The sequence below is a fragment of the Anser brachyrhynchus genome (genome assembly GCF_964034855.1).
Source record: "Anser brachyrhynchus genome assembly, chromosome: Z".
NCBI classification, from domain to species: domain Eukaryota; kingdom Metazoa; phylum Chordata; class Aves; order Anseriformes; family Anatidae; genus Anser; species Anser brachyrhynchus.
The window spans coordinates 56343367-56366999 of record NC_137697.1 but is presented as its reverse complement, the minus strand read 5'-3'; the positions used below and the strand labels follow the sequence as shown (position 1 = coordinate 56366999).

The 23633-nt window shown below is 35.9% G+C and overlaps 1 protein-coding gene across 2 annotated transcripts in view; it reads right to left on the bottom strand.

Annotated features, from left to right (window-relative positions):
- Positions 1 to 5091: 5091 nt before the first annotated feature.
- LOC308185084 (uncharacterized protein) overlaps positions 5092 to 23633 on the bottom strand; it is a 51607-nt gene continuing 33065 nt past the window's right edge. For both annotated transcript variants that reach the window (XM_080572756.1, XM_080572755.1), the window contains 5 exons: positions 15151 to 15308; positions 13785 to 13827; positions 9731 to 9917; positions 6776 to 6911; positions 5092 to 6039 (listed from right to left, as the gene is read on the bottom strand). In XM_080572756.1, coding sequence (XP_080428882.1) covers positions 5940 to 6039; positions 6776 to 6911; positions 9731 to 9917; positions 13785 to 13827; positions 15151 to 15308 — 624 coding nt within the window. In that variant the 3' untranslated portion in view covers positions 5092 to 5939. The remainder of the gene's footprint in view (positions 6040 to 6775; positions 6912 to 9730; positions 9918 to 13784; positions 13828 to 15150; positions 15309 to 23633) is intronic.

Here is a 23633-nt window from a genome sequence, read left to right as displayed (position 1 = left end):
ATATATTAAGAAAATTGAAGAACATATGTAAGATGTTGACATTCCAGTGTGCTTTTTGTGGTGGTGCAGTCACCCAGGAAGAACAACTATACTTGTGGTTTTACCCTACCTTGTCAAGAAAGACATTTTATTTATCTATTTGGCCTTAAAAACATGCCTGCTTAAAGATCACTATTTGAATATCCACATGCACCTAAAATAGTGCATAACGTAAGGTTACTTGTACCAAAAATTTCTACCTGTTAGAAAAATTGGAAAATTACTTCAATTTTTAACTGCACTTGACACCATCTACTGTTCTATTAGCACACATTTCAGATGCCAAGTTTTCCTTAGGACAAATGAAAATTTTCCTATCATTATTATCGCTATTATTAATATTGGACATCTGTGATCTTTCCATATTTTTCACCTTACCTAATGCCTATTCTTTCCCTGCTCAGGAGATTTTTTTTTTTTCTTTCTGTTCTTTATATAACTTTCTTTCCACCTAAGCCTTACCCAAAACACCTTTATTGCCTTTCTCTGTACTTAGTGCATGTTAATTATGTTTCCTCTGGTATAAAGGGTAAAAGCAGGTAATTGGATTAGTTGTTCAGGATAGTGAATGATAAAGTGACTAATCTGTCTCTCTCTTTCCTGCTATGTTATTCTCTCTCCTACTATGAGGAGACATTATTGTGTGAGTAAAGAAATGGTCATGCGCTAAAGAGAAGAGAAATATCAGTACTTCATTATAAAACAAAACAAAACAAAGCAAACACCTATAACAAAAAACAAATATCTCTCTGTTTTATGGAAAGGATGTGTGGTGTTAACAAGCCCATTTTGACTTTTTTTTTTTTTTAAAAAAAAAAGGCCTGCCTGACTTGAAGACCATGGCTAGCATTTGTTCTGTAGCCAAATGTATGTCAAGCTAAGTGTACTATATCTCATTCTGGAAGATACAAGCTGATTGCTATAGGTTTCATAAAGGATTTTTATCTCGTGTGTGTTGGAATGGGCAATTTGCTGTGCAGAGCTTTATTTATTTATTTGTTTGTTTATTACCTTCTTTCTTCTTTGTTTTGCCTTTGGCACATCTCAGGATGTGGAGTTCTCAATTTGATAAGTGAAGATCTGACCTAGCATGGCAAATCCTGTGGTAGCTAAATGAATGTTAAGTCAGTCGACCTGCAGTAGTAGTGAAAGTACTGAATACCCAGAGAAAACTCTTAGTCTTGAAATGGATTTTTTTTTCCCCAAACTGCCAATAATGTTCAAATGTAACTAAAGCTTTGAAGCTGAAAACAATGTGAAAAAAATCATTAAAAAATGCAAACAAAAAGAATCTGTTCTGGAAAAAATACTTCCAGATTATTATTTTTTTATTATTATTTTTATTTTTCATTTTGGAACATTTTAATAAAAACACTCAGGGAGTAAAAATGCCAATAGAAAGTGGAAAGGTTAGTGGAAAGCAATAAACCTTGGTAGCAGGGAGATCACAATATTAAGCTGAAAAAATACGCGTATGAACACTGAAATATTTACTGCTATTTGTAATTACAGTTATTTGGTTATTATTAGATCTCATATGCAATCAAAACTGCATAGGAGAGTGAAACACCACAGGGGAAAAAAATCATTGGAAATCTTCGGAAAAATTCCTCTGATAATGCATTTGGATCAGGAAGAAATCCCAGGACAAAGCAGGAGGAAAAGCATTGCCAGAGAAGTTGTGTGAATAGTGGTAAGAATAAAAATAAAATCTGCTGAAGTAACTAGGATTGAGACATTGCTAATCCCTCCACCGACAATTTTCTTGCTATTGATATATATGGAACAAAAATCTCTGTATATTTTTCAGAATATTTTTGGTGCTGGTAATAATGGGAAGAGATTGTGAGAGTGTTTTATGAAAATGGCAGCTTATGGATGGCAGCTTACTTCCTTAGGTACCAGAAGTACATAGATACTTTCTTAGGATCATGGTTATTTCATAAAGGAGAAGAGCCCATAGACTACACTGATCTGTTCTCAGTTGTACAGAGAAATGCACCTTAATTCAGAAATTTAACAGGCTTTTGCTTGGTTCCTCCTCAGTTTTCCTGGGTTAAAAATAGATAGTTTAAACAAAAACAAATAAATATGAAATTCTAGGTAGGTTTTTTTATTATTATTATTTATAAATAATTTACACAATTTTCATAGTTTTTCTTCAGAATTTATGGTCATTTGTGAAATGGTAAGCTTACCATAGCTTGGCATTTTATTAGATTTTGGAAGTCAAAAATCGTAGAAGAGAGATATAAACCCTAATCAACTCCTTCAAATGGAAAACTTTCAATAAATTGCTGATTTACTATCCATTTAATTTAACAGCTCCAAAAAGTCTACTGTGTGAATGGATAGCTTTTCAATACAAGTAAGACGGTTCTCTTCTGTAGAGTTATATTGCACTGGAATTGTACTGACTTCACCAGAGTTATTTCTGAGACATTTTTGACATGCACCAATGTAAAGAAGTTCATTTTAAGTTTTCAGATTTTTGCAAGCGGCACCAGATAAAGCACAAATTCACAGAATCATAGAATCATTAGAGTTGGAAAACACTTATAAGATCATCTGGTCCAACCATCACCCTACCATCAATATCATCCACTAAACCATGACTACCTCCAACGTTTCCTTAAAACCCCCCTGGACAGTGACTCCAACACTTCACTGAGCAACATGTTCCAATACCTAACCACTCTTTCTGAGAAGAAATGTCTCTTAATTTCCTACCTGAACCTCCCCTGGCGTGGCTTGAAGCCATTCTCTCTAGTTCTATCACTTGTTACCTGCAAGAACAGGCTGAGCTTCACCTCACCACAACCTCCTTTCAGGTAGTTATAGAGAGCAATAACGTCTTCCCTGAGCCTCCTCTTCTCCAGACTCAACAACCCCAGTTCCTTCAGCCGCTCCTCACAGGACTTGTTTTCCAGGCCTTTCACCAGCTTCATAGCCCTTCTCTGGACACACTCCAGGGCCTCAGTGTCTGTCTTGTATTGGGGGCCCAAAACTGAACACAGTATTCAAGGCGCGGCCTCATCAGAGCTGAGTACAGGGGAACGATCACCTCCCTGGTCCTGCTGGCTACACTATTCCTGATACAAGCCAGGATGCCGTTGGCCTTCTTGGCCACCTGGGCACACTGCTGGCTCATGTTCAGGCGAGCATCGATCAGCACTCCCAGATTCTTTTCCTCTTTGCAGTTTTCCAGCCACTCTGCCCCAAGCCTGTAGTGCTTTAGCCTTCCTGATTTTTTCTCTGCATATGCTGGCAACTTCCTTGTACTCTTCCTGAGTTGCCTGTCCCTTCTTCCACTGGTCATAAACTCTTTTTCTCCCGGCCACTCAGCAAAAGTTCCCTGTTCAGCCATGCTGATCTTCTTTCCCGCCTGCTCATCTTATGGCACATGGTGACAGCCTGCTCCTGTGCATTTAAGACTTCCTTCCTGAGGAACATCCAGCCTTCCTGGACCCCTCTGCCCTTCAGGACTGACTCCCAAGGGACCTTCCCGACCAGTATCTTGAACAGTTCAAAGTCTGCCTTCTGGAAGTCCAAGGTAGCAGTTTTACTGATGCCCCTCCTGACTGCACCAAGAATAGAGAACTCTACCATGTCGTGGTCACTCTGCCCAAGACACTCGACCACCACACCTTCCACCAGTCCCTCTCTGTTTGTGAAATTTATTGAAATTATGGTGGAAAGCACTTTAATTTATAGAGCACTTTATAATGATGAAAATTTGGTGAGATGTTAAGAAAAAAAGACCCTTTGCTGTAACATTCATTCAGACTGAACAGCTCATTTCCTTTTGCAACTTGCCATTGTGGTTACTGAATCTTTCATCAACACTCATTCTTTGCACCACACAAATTATATTTCTTCAAAACTATACAAACAAGACACTTTGCTATGCTGTGACTGAGGTTGGCTGCAAGTGACACTTGTTAAAGGGGAAAAACAGGCTTAGTAAGCTAGCAACATTTGAAGAGGAATATCAGTTCAGAGCTCACTTAAGAAGATTATCATAGGGTGACCAATCCTCTCAGCTTCTTTGTTTAAGCTTTTTATTTTTTATTTTTATTTTTTTTTAAGAGGGAGGGGAAGCACATTTGTTCTGTTTCGTCTTGTTTGCAAGAGTTTTACCTATTGATTCTTTTCTTCTTCCTATCTGTGAACAGCCACTTTAGATTAGATAACTGCTTCATAGGAAATGTTAACAGTTACTAGTTTCAAGTTAACAGCATTTGTACTTGATCTGTATGTTGCCTTCTCCAATGTCGAAAAGAATAAGAAAAATAAATCACTAATACCTACTTCATTACTTGTTCTCACAATCGTAGTGGAAATGTGAATTTGACTTCTGACCATGAAAATTTCAAAATGCTGGCAGTAAATGTAGGATGTGATCATGCTGACCAAACTTGTTCTCTTTCAAATACAGTTATACATTTTATCTAAGAGCACAAATCTATTTAGGGTTGGGTGTCTGTTTTCAGAAAAATTTTTATACTACTTTTTTTTTTTTTTTTTAAATTCACTCAAATCACTGTAGCAAATCGTATTGACTGTGTAAGTGTTTTCTTTAAAGTGGCACCTTTAAGCATCTAAAGCATCTAAAGCTCTGAGGTCTCCTTCAGATTGGCTTAAACGTGAAGAGGCCTGAAAAAATACACTTGTGGTAGGTGAGGGAGCATCACTCACTTTTTTGCTTTTTATAGCATGGCAATTGGTATTTCACAGAATGACAACAAGGGCTACCAAGTAGCTGAAGTACTGCTGTGTTCAAGGTTTGGTGTGTTCTGGTGATCTCAGGGTCTAAGGACTGTCACAAGAAAACCAAATATAAGCCTTTGTAATAAAATCTCATGAACTGGTATTGTTCTTGTTGTTGTTGCTATTATTATTATTATTAATTAGTGTTATTATTATTTTGTCTGTATTGCGTATATACTTTTTTCTTTTCTGTACTTTGCTGCAGCACTAAATTGTAAATTTCTTAGGATGAGATATTTAGTTTGTACATAGTTTCAATAAATAAATGGAACTAACCTTTTACTATTTTATTTGAGTTAGTATTTTAGAAAGCTTGGAAAAAACACACAGATTTTTTCATGGGAAGAATTATTTTAATGTTAGAAAATAATGTAGCACACAGTGTATATGACCAGCTGCAATGACCACATATGTCTAATTCTGATATCCTTGTAAGATTTATGGTGCTGTTTCCTTCTGATAATTCTAGAGGAAACAGTGTCTTTGATTCTTGATTTCTCTCCATAAATTTGCAGTGCTGTGCTGCCAGATGGCCAAATCCAAACCACTTTTAAATTAAAATTTATGTTAATATAGAATGCACAAGAACAAAGGTATTCATCCATATCATAAAAATTTATTCCATTCCTCCAGGCATACAGTAATGGTATGTACTTTTTAGCAACTCAGTCAGCCTGTCCTATTCCAACCTTGGGCCTCACACCATCTATAAACCTAAAGGCAAACCCACATATGAAGCTTTGGAATGGAAAAAGCAAAAATCTTTGCAAAGGGTGCATTTGCAAATAAAAAGTGATGCAGATATAAGACAGGTAATATGAAATAATTGAAATATAGTGCTTTCTCTTTTGGTTGCATCAGATAAATTCAACGTCACTTTATGGCTTCAAAGCCAAAGTAGTGTTATGCGTGGCCTATGAACCCTAAAACTGAAAAGAAGCATAAAATAAAGATAGCCACAAAGAAGGCAATATTGCTTTAATTTTATTTACTAAAGCTTGCAAAAGATATGAATGTATAACAATGCTAAAGATTATCTGCTGCTAGAACATCTTTTGAGATGGGTCAAAAGACATAACACGAAGTTTTTAATGGAAAACAGAAATTGAGGGGGAAAATGAGCTTCCTTCTCACATCCTTGTCTCCTCCAGTGGTCTGTTCATGAAATCTTGGATTGCCTGGTGTAGGGGTAACCATTTATTAATAGATGCTTTCAAAGCTGTAATCCACCTGGAAGAAAGGAAAGACCAACTGTCTGTGATCAGTGTTATGCATGCACTTTTATATCCTGTGAAACACGTCTTTATAAATTGTGTTTGTGCAGACATTACTGTGCATATTGATTGTAGAGAAGCAGCAGACAAAGGAGTTGACTATAACAGCAGTGCATCTGAACACCAGTTTCCAGCATACTGAATAGCTTTGTCCTCTGTTCATTAAATTAAAATCCAATCCTGTAATTAGAAGGCTTTACACAAGCAGAACTCCCACTGACAGCTGTAGAATTTGGCTGGATTGTGATGACAGGATTCACCTTCAGAACATGATTTCATAGGCCAATTTTCAATTTTAATTCTAATGATCATTGTTGGAAGTAAATCATCCTTGAGAATGAGGAGGATATACATTCCATTAGTTTGAGCTTCTCTAATGAGAAGGTGCCATAGCTTTTCAGTTTAGTGTAATCACCCCCACATTGTGAAAGGCACCTTATTCAGACTTCTTTCTGAACCTCTGCAATCCAGCTCTTCTGTAGTTTCAGCATTGACAGTAACAGAATTGATGACTCACACGTGCCAGCATGTTGTACTGCAGTGTGACTAAAGCTAGAATTAAAGGGAAATCTGAGGGAACAAGTGAAAACAGAATTAAAAGTTGTCAACAGATCTTCCCAAGCTACAGTGTTCCCACTTTCCTGCAGTCTGTCAAAAAATAAAAAAAAAAAAAAAAAAAAAGCTTGGTTTACCTTTTGTTTTCGTTAACGTTCTCTGCACATAAGTAGAAAGTTTTAAACTCTTCAGATGGAGGTTTGAGTTCAATTACAGATCTTTTGGAGCCTAGAGACTGTTCACTCACAATATATCCCTGGAGGTAGAGGCCACCTGCTCAGAAAAAAATAATATACATCATGTATATTGAACATACCATTAATAAAACTGCTGCCCATTATACGCATACTGATGATTCTTGAAAAATTAATTTTCAGAAGAACTGTGTTGGGTGTTTCCATGGAATTATGCAGAATTTACAAGTAAAATATGAAAAATATGACCATTTGGTTTTATTCTGAAAATTGATCTGTAAATACTGTGGAGCTCCATGCTTGATCTTTCTACAAGATCTCCTGACCAAGTTCCTGTTCAAAATCAGAACCCCTTTTTTTAACGCACATATACATATATATATATTTTAATTTTATTATTATTATTTTCCCTCAGCTGCTTGGTGTAGAATTTAATGGGAGTTCAGTAAGCTCAGTTTTCAGCTCTGCCCCTGGTCTGCTTCAGGAAAGGTCTACGCTTCTTTGGATGAAAAGCGGTGTTCAGGCGATAAACCTTTTTGTTGTTACAAACTGAATTTTCTCTTGGTTAATACTCCTGCTCCCAGATATTTTGGCACAAATGTATCTGTCTAGTTACTGGAACTTAAGAAACAGTTCTGTCACATTATGAAAACTTGCTCCAGCTCATGCTGTTTTGCCAGTGCCAACTTGAGAGATAATGGGAATATAAAGCCATAAAAGTCCATTCATGTCCCTAAAATCAGCAAGTATGAATATGACTACAAAAAAAGGATGTTGGTTTAGTGAGAAACTGACCTGATCTGAAGTATGGACATACTAAAAGATATACTGAAGTTATGCCATACTAAAAGTTAAGACTGAAAAGGATTACGGATGTGAATTTTGAGAATAGCTACATTTGTGCTGCAGTGAGTTTCTTCTATGCTAAACTCTTGTCCTCAGAACTGTATGAACATCCAAGATTCAGAGGTTTGATTTTAGTTGGTCAATTATAGCAACTGATTCAAGTTAAACTTGAAAATTTTGTTTTATCTGTCAGGTACTTTAGACATTTTACACACACTGAAATTAAAATGGTTTATATTTTAGTTCATTAAAATCAGTGAAATATGAGCTAAAGACATAGATAGAAGCAGCATTAGCATCATAGAGTGATGTCTATATACTGTCAGTATAGTATAATTTTGTTTGTATGTGTAGTTCCAGCACAGTGACTGTATTTAGTACAATCTTCCCAACTTGCAGTCATCCACTTTGTCCAACATACAATCAGCAGTATAGTTTTATTTAGCTTGTCTTTGAATCTGAAGTGGCAAAATATTTCTTCTAGCTTTTGATGTGCTTTTCTCTTTCTTTAAAAACTAAAGGGATATAAATTTCAAAGTTTAAAAGAATCCTGGAGTCAGCACTGGTTCTCCTTATTTAACATAAGTAGCTGGAGTGCCATTATAGGCCATGCCAGCCAGCTGTGAAGGAAAGGCATTACACAGAATTTGACACATTTTCATTTTAGCTGCTATTTTGTTTTTCAGATGTCACTTGACAACAATGGTGCATATATTCCCTTTGTACATATATGGTGAATAGCCAAAAGACCTATGGAGCTGATGGTCAGTATTTTTTTTTTTCAGTTCTCACATTTAACCACAAGAGCAACAAATTAATGCTACAGCATTGAAAATGATATGGAGGAGTGAGAATCTGTAGTGAAATTAGAAAAAAACAAGACTGGCAATAACAAGAGAGAAAACACTACTGTACAGAAGAAATTGTAAGTGGTAGAATATTTAAAAACCAAAATGACAAATTTAGCAGTAGGAGCATAGGCTTGGATGTCATAAATACATAATCCTTAATTTTTGCCTTTCCACTAATTCATTGCTTAACTCTTGGCATACCATCAGTGTCCTGTAGAAATTACTGGTCCTTTCACATGTGTGGCCTTTTGCAGATGAAAGGTGCTATGTAAGTGATATAAAGTGGAAAGCCTTATTGTTTGGAGAATAGCATAAACCCCAAGAAAAAACCCTTTAGCTGTCTAGTAAGCAAAAGTACAACAGCATTTCCTTTCTGATTCTATGTCTGCCAGCTTCCTTAGGACAGGGAGAGTGCATTTACAGGTCCTAATACCCTTCTGCCTTGGAAAGCTTTTTTCCTTTTTTTTTTTTTTTTTTTTTAATTTCAATGAATTTTCACAGGGTTGTGCCTGCAGGCTCTCTTGAGTGCCTGAAACTCAGCTGCCTGAAAATCAGCTTCAGGGCTGCTTGGGACTGATGCCTGGTAACCTCGTCATGTTGCTGCTTTCATGGAGTGGCCAGACACCCTCCTCCTCTGAGAACTGCTAGACAGCTCCATGGCTTTTCAGCTTAGCTGCAAAGAGACATGCCAAACCCTGCAGCACCGACCTCTGCTGCAGGAGGGAAGTTCTGCCTGTCACTGGGAGGACTGCCTTTGCCAAGGCTGTGTGAAAGCCTGGTAATGGCAGAAAAAACAACCACAGGTTACAATGTCCCTTCCTCTGAGGATGTCATCTTAACACTCAGCAGTCAGCTTTTGGCAGACTGCCATTAGTGAGATGGAGTCAAGCCACTGTGAAGCGTTTTGGGAGGGCGACTTCTGTTGCTGATACGTTCTCCTGAGGAAATGTACACAGATCTTGGTCAGCTCTGTTCCAGAAAGAAAACTTCAGACCTTTGGACAAAAAGAAAAGATGGGGGGTAATGAGGAGACTCTTTTATTGAAAAGAGGTTGAGTTTAGTTTTCCTATGCTCGTCTTCATAAAACAGTGTTAGTTTGCTGATAGGAAACTTTCAATAATGGTCAAAGTTCTGTTTGGAAAACTGCAATGAAACACCTCTGCTTTCAGGATTATTTGAAATCTCTCAGGGTCACCCCTACCTTGGGCGGGTGTGGAGCGGAGAGTGGCATAGAAGTACAAGCAGCCATCCTTCAGAATGCAGTAGTGCTGAATCCAGACATCTTTGCTTCTGTCCAGTTGGTGGAGGAGCCCCAGGCACTCCGGGTTTTTGATGGCCAAGGGTGGCAGTGCAGTGTTATGCAGTGTGACATCTACCCACACGTGGTTCTGTAAAGAAAGCATGAAATTAACAGTTGTGGTAAGAAATTAAGGAAGGCCTGCTAGTATGAAAAGATACTGTCTCTGGTCCCCTTTTAGGAAATAAGCTTTAGTTGTGAAAACAATTTGTGAAGTCAACTCTGAATATGTAATTGAAAAGCCTATATTTGATGTCATATAGTGATTCACTTCTTCTCCCCTGTTAAAATAATTACTTTCATTTTCTGTATCTATTCTTTTTTTTCAGTATAGATTTTGCCAGTAGAAACAGGCATATTTCAAATCTGCATTTAGAAATTTTTTGATTGACTTCAGCAGTCTTTATTTTATGTAATCTGGCAAGATAAAGTACACCTCCTAACCTCTGCATTACAGAGGAAGTGTGGTGGTGTCTGAGGCCAGAATACAGCACTCAGACTTGGATGGCAGCATTACCACAAACTAAGTGCTTACAGATGGTCTTCCCAGCCCTTTCTTGGTAGCAGGGTCTTCTCCATTACTAATATGATCTCATTGTCATTTCTGGGGTGAAAAAAAACCCACCCATAAAATACAGCCATTATATAGGTTATTTATACGAATCGAGAAAAAGAGTCAGGAAAAAAATAGTCTGTTGCTTAATAAGAACAAGTTGCCTAATGTGCGCTTGCAATATTTCTTCTGCTGCTTTAAATCTGAAAGGTGCTAGGAACTCAGTCTCTCCAGCAAATCCTATGCTTTTTTGCTTGTCTGCAACAGATATTTAAAATTATGCATCAACCAGTACCATTGTCATTTGAAATTTAGGGGGAAAATGTGTGCAATATCAATAGCAACCTGAATGTTTCCACAGAGGTTTTCTTTTGCATTTATCTTCCTTCCTTCACTCTCACTCTCACTTTCACTCTCACTCTCACTCTCACTCTCACTCTCACTCTCACTCTCACTCTCACTCTCACTCTCACTCTCACTCTCACTCTCACTCTCACTCTCACTCTCACTCTCACTCTCTTCTCCTCCTTTCTTTTTTTTCTCTTTCTTTCTTTCTTTCTTTCTTTCTTTCTTTCTTTCTTTCTTTCTTTCTTTCTTTCTTTCTTTCTTTCTTTTTCTTTTTCTTTTTCTTTTTCTTTTTCTTTTTCTTTTTCTTTTTCTTTTTCTTTTTCTTTCTTTTCTTTTTCTTTTTCTTTTTCTTTTTCTTTTTCTTTTTCTTTTTCTTTTTCTTTTTCTTTTTCTTTTTCTTTTTCTTTTTCTTTTTCTTTTTCTTTTTCTTTCTCTTTCTTTTTCTTTTTCTTTTTCTTTTTCTTTTTCTTTTTCTTTTTCTTTTTCTTTTTCTTTTTCTTTTTCTTTTTCTTTTTCTTTTTCTTTTTCTTTTTCTTTTTCTTTTTCTTTTTCTTTTTCTTTTTCTTTTTCTTTTTCTTTTTCTTTTTCTTTCTTTTTCTTTTTCTTTTTCTTTTTCTTTTTCTTTTTCTTTTTCTTTTTCTTTTTCTTTTTCTTTTTCTTTTTCTTTTTCTTTTTCTTTTCTTTTTCTTTTTCTTTTTCTTTTTCTTTTTCTTTTTCTTTTTCTTTTTCTTTTTCTTTTTCTTTTTCTTTTTCTTTTTCTTTTTCTTTCTTTCTCTCTCTCTTTCTCTCTTTCTCTCTCTTTCTCTCTCTCTTTCTCTTTCTCTCTTTCTCTCTCTCTCTCTTTTTCTTTCTTTCTTTTCTTTCTCTTTTCTCTGTCATTTCTTTCTTTCTTTCTCTCTTTCTCTTTCTCTCTTTCTTTCTTTTTCTTCCTTCCTTCCTTCCTTCCTTCCTTCCTTCCTTCCTTCCTTCCTTCCTTCCTTCCTTCCTTCCTTCCTTCCTTCCTTCCTTCCTTCCTTTTCTCCTTTTCTCCCTTTCTCTCTTTCTTTCTCTCTCTCTCTCTTTTTTTTCTTTTCTTTTCTTTTTTTTTCATTTTCTCTTTCTTTATGTCTTTCTAGCCTTCTTCCTCTCTGTCTCCACAAGCCAATGATGGAAAGAGACCTGACAAAATATAGACAGCTATATACTTTGTTATGAACAGGGAACATGCTTGGACCTATTGCAGTGAAGTGCATAAGATGACTTTACTAATAATAGACATATGCATAAAATACTTGTAAATTCATTAAGAGAAGATTACGATGTTGTGTTGTGGGTCCTACCGTAATATACTAGCTATACTAAAAAGTCAGTAAAAACAACATAGCTAAAAAAAAAGAAAAAAAATACACTGTTTATTCAACTGAACGAAAAATCCATATTGAAGGAAGGAATTAGTTTGATACAGAGTGTTCATTAAAAGCAGAACTTCGGCAATGAAAGCAAAATATTAAATCAAACATTTTTTTCAGAAAAGGATATTGTTTGCTAAAAAAACCTAAAAAATATAAAGTGATCAGAAGTAAGACGTGGTAGCAAACAAAGCATGAGAGATGTTTCAATATATAAAAAGGTGGTTCTTTTTATCTGAAAAGTTATTTTTGCATTTTACACTGAAGAATGGCTCTTTTGATGCATTTTAGTTTGTGTATATGTGCCCTTCTCATTTTTGGCTGAGACTATATTGTTTCTTTTGGGTTGTGAACATTGTGGACTTTTAAAATGATTTGATTTATTTGTGCTGGTTTTAAGTATCTGGATCCTTTGTATTCTTTTAAGCAACACTGTCAGGTAAAATAGACTTAAGTTTGGCTTTGTACTTATAATCTCATCTAGAAAATGAAGCTCAGATATATATCTTTGGTTTTATTTTAGTGGAAGAAAAATTACAGTAAGAAAAAAGGCTTCCTTTCATTGATTGGAAACCTATTAAAACATACTTCAAAAGGGGTCACGCCTATGCCCTGAGTTGAGAGAATGAAGAAAGATTTTTTTTTCTGCACTGTATTTATGCAGGTTATCATTTGTACATTATTATTTTATTTAAATTTTTATAGAAGATTTTATTTTATCTACCAAAAAGGTAGACTTTAATACTTATTCTGTGTTTGAGCCTCAGTTTCATTTTGCTAAAAAACAAACAAACAAAAAACAAGCTACTTTCGTAGCTAAACCCTTAAAAAAAAAAGATTTTACAGATCTACAGCACATTCTTATAAAGGTGGTCTGTCTATAGGAGGAAAAAGAAGAATCAGGGGGCCAGGAAAGAGCAGGCTAAAGCCATTTCAACTCTATGCTTCCCAACCTGGAATCCCCTGAACAGGCTTTGCAGCTCCCGGTCTGGGGGCAGTCTGGGCCTATTTGTACTAAGTTATGCTGGACTGTGAAAGGTCTCTCTTAAGCAGCTCAAATTCATATATGGCTATGTTTCTCACAGCCACAGGGACCAGCAGAGAGCATAGCTATATAAAGAGATAAAGAGATAAGTAAAAATTTATAAGTTAACTAATCTCTCTTCATCTCATCAAATAAATGTTCCCCCCCCCCTCCCCCCAATATTCTGGCTGAAATGACAGGGGATAGCCTCAAAAAGAGGATAGCTTGCAATCAAGACACACTTCCAGGGAATATCTAAGAAGATAGAGCCTTTCTTTTCATATATTCCAAATAATATTACTTCAAGAAGCACATGCGGTAGTAAGTTTTCTCTCCAATGCTCATTCTCTTCCTCCCTCCCTTCTCACTACCCTCATTTAGGTCATGTTTCTGAACTAGCTTAAAGCTGCTGATATCTGGAGAGGGAACATTTCGATTCTTATCACCATATGGCTGCAAAACATATTTGCTGAGACACAATCGTGTGTACACGGCTTTCAAATTGGAGCTGATTCATATTCCAGCAGCCCAGAACAAATGTGTGCAGCTTCCAGTCTGTGCCTGGCCTTGCACAAATACATGTACGGTCTCTCATTCTTCTCCACAATCTACTGTGCTATGCTTTTCATATAAATAAAGCATTACCTGATGGACAGGATGAACTGCTTTCTCCATAGCCTCCAGCCACCTATAAAATGACCAAAACCAAGAATAGCTTAGTTCGGTAGAACAGAATATATGTGCTTCAGTGCCTCTTTTAATTCCTGCGGAAGTAGACAGCTTTCAAAGGGATGTGGAATTTTCAGGACACATTCAAGGCTTGAAGATAGAAAAGTAGTGGATTAAATCTAAATAAATACTGCTAACTTGCAGAAAGGTAAGTCTCAGCTTGCTGTATAACATTGTAATAAATTAGAGCAATACTGCAGACAGGATGAAGGTATACATTTTGGACATAATTCACCATGTCAGGCTAAATGATCATTCTTGTGTCATTGTTATCATGTAGATATGGAATTTTTAGAAAAAATGAGGCATCCTGAAACTGGAGGTTTCAAAATAAAGCAAGATATTTGTTGTCTCTCTCTCTCTTTCCATTTTTTTTTTAATTTAATTTTATTTCTTTTTTTATATCATGGACAGCATAGCAATAGGGAGTAGAAAATGCTGCAATATTGCTATAGTGGACGATGTGTTAAGTACTAAGATTACATTGAAAAGATGTGTGAATGAATCAATCTTAGCAAATGTCATCCTGCTTTACAGCTTTATATTTCTGGTAATGAACAATAAAACAAGGCAAAATTAGGCTGTTTTTAATACATTTTTAAATTAAAACCTATAAATCATTAATTATGTTTTCAGTGATTTTAGTCCTTTTGTCTGCTATAGTTTTGAGGAAATGCAGAAACATTTTTGAAGAAAATTTTTGAAAACTCTAAGAACAGCCTAAATTCATTGCTTATCAATTCTAATATGCTTTTGTGGCATGTTCACACTTTAAAATGCAAAAATAATGATGTGACAGAATGACAGAAAGGGAAACAGAAGATGGGATTGCATTTATTACTCGAAATATCCTTGTCAGGCAGAAGCAAGACCATTGGTGGGAAATGACCAATAAGCAAGTTTACATCCACAGGAAGATTCAGATTTCCACTTGTATATATGTATATATATTTTTTCCCCCTGGAGGTAACTTTAATAAGGGGATTTTGGGGAAATCCTGACATGAGTGTTAAAGACTTGGTGAAAAAACTGTTTTTTCTCATCAAAATAAAGACAAGATAAACTCTGAAGATAAAAAATATTCTTGAAACTTCAGAAAATAAGAAGTCAGAAACACCATCCTTCCCATAAGTAGTTGACAGTTTTATTGTTTGTTTGTTTTGTTTTGTTTTGTTTTTCCCATTGATCAAGGCAGGTCTTGCAAATATCCTACAAAAATTCAACCTTCCTCTCCCCGTCCCAGAATAACAAAACTGATCCTATTAAATGAAAGATCACTTACCTCTTCATTTCTTGGTTGGAAGTTGCACAGAAGTAGAAAATCCTGTTTCCACTTTGAGGTATACACTTAAAAACAAATGGTTTACCAAGAGTGGTATCAGCACCTATTTCTGCTCCTTCCAACTTTGTTACTTCCAGGGGTCTGCACTTCCCTTCATCCTGCCATTAGAAGGAAGAAAGCTGTGACAAGGTTCGGAGCTGATACAGGGCTGATCCCTGTGAGATGGGATCAACTCAGGGAACATTTAGAGGTGTAGAAGTTGGTGAATGGCCTTTCAAACTATTCTAATCATCATTTGTTTTAAGGATTAGTAGCCTCAGAAAATACAGCACAACACAAAAGACAAACTAGTCACCTTCTAAATTTGCTTCTTTGTTTCTGACCTTTATTTTTATTTTTATTTTATGTATTTTTTTACTTCATCAGAAGTTATATCTTTGTGCAGAAACCTCACTAGCTAGTCGTAAATATTCCAACTTTGTGGGTGCAGATGAGTAAGAATGGGTTTTTCAAAGTGCACTTAACAATTTAGGAGCATGAAGCTCTTACAAAGCAGTGCTGCTTGCAGTCTGGGTTTATGCTGAGAACCTCACATATATGTGCAGATAGAGAGAACAAAGGCTTATATTCAGAAACTAGTGAGTGTAATTTAAAAGGATGGATTTCAATTCCTTTGTAAAGTTGCCCTAAATATCAGCATATTTGTAACCATTCCCATTCATTTTGAACAACTTTCAACGGAAAGCCCTTCAAAATCTTTTTTACAGTATTGTAATGGGTTGAGTTAAAGCTCTTAGAGACTGAAGAATATTGTCAGTGTCTTTCTATATGGTTACTTATAAGAAGCCCTTTAACTCCTTAATGTAAGTAGGTAGGTGAAACAGTTCCTCCTCCCACCTTCCCATCACAACTCCCCTCAAGTACATGACTTAACTCAAAACAAAACTGCACACATATGGACAGTGAACCCTGGCTGTGTTTTAAGTAACAGTCTTAGTCCCTTGCTTTTAAGAGCTATGACTGGTGCTCCAGCAATTGCATCAAATTTTCCAGCCGTAAAATGGAAAACACAAGTTAATGTTGGGACTTATGAAGAGCACTAGTGCTGTTTGCAAAATACAGAGACGTAGTCTCACAGAAAACAATCAATTCATTATTTGGAGTTAATTAAATATTATCAGTAGAAGATGAATTATAAATGCGTCATGTAAATATTTTATTAAACTGGAAATAAACATAACCTTCTATGAACAAAATACCCACCTATTACACATATCTGCATACTTACTTATATGTTCATTGACACATATAATTGTTCCTTTGTTCTTATAATTTTCTTTAGGAACAAAATAACCCATAATACTGAAAAACACAAATAAACATTCACAAATGCATTTCCTAGATTCTGCTTTCTTATTTTTTCTTTTTTAAAATGCAAAACTAAAGTCACTACAGTAGATGAAGACAATCAGGAAAGTTGTCAGTGCTCTGTAACCTACTTTGCTTATAATATCTTCAGACACAAAAATATATTGCAAAGATAACATAACCAAAAGACATATTCCAGGTCCAAATCTCATTCCTACTATAGAGAATAATATGAAAATTTAGGGGCATAAAAATATAAATATATAATATAATAATATGAAAATCTAGGGCAATAGAGTGTTATCCATCAGGATCCCACCTGTGATCAGTTTTCTGCTGACTGTCCTAGATTGTAGCCTGACTTCCAAGAGTTACTGCAGATGCTGAAAAGGCTATGACCGCTGTAATAGCACATCCCTATAAAATACTTTTCTAAACACTTTCTGTGATTTCTAGAATGAATGCAGCTAGAGCTCTGTGGCATCAAGAATGATTTACGTCCACTCCTTTTCAAATGAATACATCTAGGAAAGGAAAAAGATGGATTTAATACATTCATTGCAAAGTGAGACCAGATGTTCTTCATTGACTAAAAGACAAACTCCCTTCCCTAATTCTGAAAAGACAGAGGTAAAGGGCATTTCTTTTCACTGATGTGACTATCATAAACAACATCTTGACAGCATTCCTTTTGAAAAAAATAAAAAACACCTTTGTTACAAAAAGTGAAAAAGCTATATGGCTGAAAAAATCGTCACAAAACTTACTTGGTATGCCTGTGACTGTGTGTAACCCACCGATGATACAGCCAATATGGAACTTAATATAACTGCCAGCTGCTGTCTGAGTTGATGATATGTGCCATACAGATCTGAAATGAACTTCCTTGGATTTTTGCTACTACAATACTGTTCTGCACTTAAGTCAAAAAGATTTTTTGTTCTATCAGCTACTTCATGGATCCACAGCAGTTCATAATATCCAATATGGATGAAGTCCTCTGAGTAGAGGGCAGAAAGCATAAGCTACTTTGGTAAATTTATTCTATGAATAAAAATAGGAACAATAGAATAATAGGAAGCAACCATTCTCTTGCTGATAAGTTTTCTTCAGGTAGCCTTAGTTTTAGGGGAAATATTTCTGAAAATAAATACATAAAAATAAAAATGAGAGGTTAAAATTAAAGAGATGTAATAGGAAAGTAGGCATCTAGGCATCTCTTAATTTTAATGTACGAAACGGTCATTAGGGTAGGATATGTGGTTCGAGGTGGTGCTCACAAATCAGCCCTATTTAATTTGGTGTAAATACTTCCAGAAGATAAATGACATTCATAGCATTTCCTGAATGATTCACTGGATTTTCTTTGAGCAGAGGCATATTTGCTCTTTTAGTTAAGCTGCTTTGTCTAATAGAAATGAAAAACTGAAAAGACATATGAACATTTAATGCTATTTGCGGTGAAAGAAATCAGTCAACAACGGGAGCAACTATGAACAGAGATTAAAATTAAGCTACAAAAGACTGCAAGTACTAGGAAAATGGAATAGAAGTTACTGTACATAAAACAAGATCAAATCCTAAGAAAATAGTATAAGAAATCTAAAATACAAAGTCAAAACAGAGCACTGCTAGAAAGCAGAAAATGAAAGCTCAAGGGGCTGGCAGCGCAAAGTGTAAAGCAGTGACCCCTAGGTCACTGGTTCTGATTGGTTTCAGGTCAGTAGTGATATGACATTTTTTTACTCTCTAAATGTCTTCTCAAGACTTCTAAAATGTTTCCTCTGTGTGCCCCTGTTTTCTTAAACTAGACTTGTCTAAAATGAGACAGGGAAATGAGCTTTTCTCTTTTTGCTTCTTATTTCCCATTTCCCCAACTTTCTCCACCAAAACTGGTGTGGCTGACTCTCTCTGCCACTCAGGCTCACAGTCTGAGTTGACCATCTAAATGACCATGTCATTTTCTGGTTTCCTCTGTCCAGCTACTCCCTGACTCATGCGCCTGACTCATGTGCTGCTTGCTTAGCAGTACCTCTAAGATCTTGCCTTCCATCTCTCTTTTTATTTTATTTTTTTTTAATTTTTAATCATTGTGCTTTGTGGTAGGTTTGTTGTTGTTTTGATATTTACAAAATTACTGCTAGAGCACGTTTGCACTTCTTCTGTTAGCTAGGCACATACGATAGGCTAATGCAGAGGAATGGACTCTCATATGCCAGTGAACAGAGAGCTCTAGACTCCAGGTCTCTTTGTATGAAATTTTTCTCAAATAGAGCTAAATTGTTTAGTTATTCATCTTGTTTTGCTTTAAATCTTTATATCTTTTAAATCCTTTATATCTTACAAAATAAGCAAAACTCCTCTGAGTTGAAGGGCTTAATTATCCCACACGTAGCTGTTTCAACTCTCAGATGATGTCCAATCAAGTGTTCTTGTGATATGATTAATCTTCAAATTCCAGTTGAGTCTTTTGCTGAGTTTGAGTCTTTTGCTGCAATTCATTGCACAATAGGTAATTAAGAATTTCCAGGACCAAGTGTCAGAGGAAAAACTATGGGTTACAGTTTTGAACAACTTGAATCAAGTAAAATATATCTGATTATGACTCTTTCTCTGGGTCAGGGTATGCAATGTGTTGGTAGGCCAAAATTCACTCATGCATCATATCAGCTAGGAGTATTTAACATTTATTAATAGAAAACATACTGCAGAAATATTGGAAACCTTGAAGTCAGCAACTCCTTAAATGTAAATCGAAAAATGTATCCTGGAGCCTTGGGAGTCATGGAAAATGTAGAGAAGAAATCAGATTGTATACCAGCTCTAAATAATGTGGCAGCTCCCAGACTGTGATGATAAAGCTCCAAGCAAGAATGAAGAACACATAGAAGTGGTATCTTTATGAGCAATGGCTCAGGCCTAAACCTATTTATAGCTAAGCCTTTTATATAAAGTGCTTAGGATTAGTGATGAATACACAGGCCTGTACAGCAGAACAAAGGACTGAATGTTTGTCTTAGATTGAAATGCTGTGAAGGGTCCACACATGGCAGGCAGGGGATTTCTTTCTTGCTATAATAATTGGACTCTGTACATACCACAGGAATCAAGATTCTTTAAAAGCATCTTTTCTTCTCTTTATTCTATTCTGCTGGGAGCAATAGAATAGAGTGCACACAAGCAACCAGAAGCATGTACGTACTGTCCGAGTTTCAGTTTTTTTGTAAGTACACTTTCTTTAAAATGCTCCTGTTCCCACCTATAGAGACACAATTCTAGAAAGAAAGGGGAACATTTAAGTCTATGTTTAAATTTTGTTTCTGTGCCTAGTGAGGGTTTTCTCTTCTCCTATGAGACCTGGGTGCAAAGAGATGAGTCTCAATATGAATAAAGGGTAAATAGAAGTCTGGAATCCAGCTGGTTAAAGGCTTTGTGTAAAAGTTGGTGTTGAATGTTATTTGGAATAAAAAGAAATAGCAAACTGTAATAGAGTTTCCAGGTGTTCTGAATAAGGAAGAGGGTGAGAAGGGAACAATTTACAAACACAAACATATCTTAACGGAGACAGCTAAGTAGCAGCAATTGTCTTTACAGAGGACCCACTAATTAAAGAATACTCAATGAGGAAAGAATTCTGCTTATGAAAAAAAAAGTGAAGGTTATGGACCCTTTGAATGTGAACTCCACTGTATAATTATCTGAGCAATATTTATTTGCCAGTGTGCTGTCTGTGTTAAACTGTGATAAATAGAGAAGACTAGATTCTGTTGAGCTATTGAAATGGATTGGTTTCTTAATGGAAACAAGAAACAGCCTAACATCGGAACATTTTGTTGTTGTAATTGTTGTTTATTAGGCTGGGGTCTAATTGCTTTTGGTTGTTAAGGCATATTAAGAATTATTAAAATATCTTCATTCCCCCTGCCCTTTCCTCAGCTTTTACACAGTCACTCACACTATGACTGACAGCCTCCTAGAGTCATTAAACTTTTGAGACTAAGAAATTCAAATCAAAATTCATTTTTAAACTGACATTATATAGTATAAGCATGAATGCTGACTGAAAGTACATTTCTCCAATTCCACTGTGGTCAGTGGAGTACTTCTCACTGAGTGTGTGTTCTCACAGGAGTTACACGTTGCATTTTTCTTGCAGCATGTTCCAGAACATAACAACCATGAAAAACTGTCTTGAAGGACGTTTCTCTAAGGGTTGAGCTACACTTAAAGGTGAATTTGCTTCTGTCTTCACTCACAGATCAGTTTGTTGTTACATCTCAATCTCTAAAACAGGCACTTTCTTACTCTCAGGATAGTGATTTCCAGCTTAACTACCTTCAACTTAATTGCTCCTACTTTTTCCTATCACATTTCTTCTTTTTACTTTCCTAATTTTAGCCCATCCAAATTCTGGTAGTATTGTATTTGTTTTTAATTAACCTTGTTCCACATCATTCTTAGCTGAGGGAATTGAGGAGGGAAATGGAATAACTGACAAATGTAACATAAGCACCTGACAGACAGCTGATTTTACTAGAATACACCAGTCTTGGATTTCTGGAAAATATTATGTCTGCAAGGAAAACACGTCAGAATCATAGTTTCCTGTTTCGAAACAGTCATCTTTATAGTTTCTCCTAGACCACAACCACAGTGACATTTGCTTCATATTTTCCCTTGCAGGTACTAGATTGGTCCCGTCTCCTCTTTCCCAGAGTTTTTTATGGCAAAGGGACAGAAAAGAGTTCCTGGGAACACAGTAAGACACCAAACAGAAAGGTGGTAGGACATTGTTAAAAATATGATGTTTTGTTATTACTTTTAATTTTTTTCAACTCTTTTTTCTTTTTATTTTTTTTACCCATAATGTCATTTATTGATATAAATATATATATTTAAACCAATCTTCTACAGCAAAAAACAAAGTCAATCGTGAGTCGAAACTAGGAAAATCTAGCTTTGGCTCACATTTCTAGTGGTTTCATAAATCCCAGCACTTAATTAGCTGAACTTCTTCCATGAGGGATACTTGTAATGAGGAAATCTGGGAAACATTTTTTTTATTTTTTGGCTATGATGCTTTCTTTATCCTTGTGCTTTCCTATTAAACCTAGAACACTGTTAGTTCTTTAGTGGGTACGGCCTCCTGATAGAGGAATGCATGTTCCACAACCTTTAAACTCTTTATTGGCCCACTTGCCCCTGGGTCCCAGGAATTCTTTTACTTCTTTTTAATGAGTTTAATGTCTGGTACTTTTTGTCTTGAAGGCTGTAGCATGTTGTTAATTTTCCAAGTTAGCTGTTGAGTTCTAAAAGATGCTTGGCGATTGCAGCTCACAGTTCTGAGTGAAAGCTATTTAACCTGTTGAGCTGGTATTCTACTATCATGGCTAGATTGCTTTTATTATCTCACTGATCTCATGTAAAGTTGATTATGGTTTCTCTGTACTAAAGTGCAAGATTCACCACAGTTATTTTGTGGTAACTTTGTAGTCACTGTACTTAACATCAAATGCTAGGGTGAGAGGAGCAGACTCCACTAACTATAAAGAAAGTTTCAACACTTGACTATGATGATGTACTTTCAGTCCCTGAAGAAAAGTGTAAGTTCATGCACAAGAAATGTGATTGCTTATATTTGTCTCATAGTAGGACCTAAGTATTCATCACTGTCTCTCTCTCAGCATGTCCAGATATCTTTCCTTTAGGTGATGATTTGGACACATAGGCAAAGAAGGAAATATCATGCTTGAGAAGATACAGTGGTATGGACAATGAGGGATCAGGAATGTGGAGTGTATAGGGGAACTTCATTGTTGCTAAGTGTAGGTAAAACTGCTATAAAGCTTAACTAATCACAGTAACTTTCACAAAACAAGGGTCTAATCCTAATGTGTTCATGTTCCTGCTATGAGGTGGCAAACATGGCTACGTCTACTGAGATGAAAAATGTGTTTTAGTTACTTATATGAATAAGTACTTGATGAATCAAGGTCAGTGACAGCATCTACTTGAGGGAAAACAAGATGACCTCGTAGGTAAAGTGACTGAATCTGTTGCAATAGCTATCACTTTATCAGTTTGTGATTGGATAGAGATGAGTCTGAAACAGCAGCAATTACATGGGTGAATCAATATGTAAAGTGCTCTAGAAACATCAATCTCTTTTTTAATGTAGGTGGGAGAAAGTTCAGGCTGGATAATTTCTACCTGTAAACAACAATGATGAAGAAATGTAGCTCTCTGTGTTTGCTGGTGTGAACTAAAACAGAAGATAAAACAGCCTGTCCCTTCTCACTGACATAGCATTATATATATCCCTTCAAGCATAAATAAAAAGTCTGGTTGTCTTACACAGATGTAAATCAGGCATGATCTTCTTGGAGTCACTGGAATTACACCACTGTAGGTGGTTGTTCTTACCAGCAGCATCAAGCTCTAGGTATACCTCAAAACTGATCAATCTGGTTAGTTTGCTTGATACTGAAATACAGATTATCCTGAACTACTTTTGTCTCTATGAATTATTCTTGCCCTTAATGCACTATTTTAAAGAATATCTTATATTCACTAAGTGGAAACATTTATCCTCTTAAGGGGGGTAAGACATGGAACAAAATATTTCCAACGTAGTTGTGTACCTGTTATGTTACGTAAGTGTTGTGGTATGCTAAGAACATTATTTGTAATTTTCTTAGAAAAGACAGTGGGATGAGCAGCATCTGTATGTGTTGTTGTTCTTATGCCCAGATAGAAAACATACCAAAAAAAAAAAAAATACTGAAAAAGGAATCCATCTGAGCTTCCCCTTACTTGATTTGGATATTGGATTGCTCAGTGGTATGCATAAGTATCTTTTTCTTTCTATCTTACAAAAGGCCTCTTCAGAGTACTATTGTGAGCACATGAATCACTGAAGAAGGTCCTCATGCTTTCAGGTGCTTAAATAGCACTGCAATATATTAGAGCATATTTTCTGGAGTATGGAGAGAGAGAGAGCAGCTGGTTTAAACAATTACATGAAATGATTCAAAAAGTGGTTGAATGACACTTGTCTTTGATAATGAAAGAAAAACAGTAATCATTATTATAACATATTTATGCAGTGCTTTAAA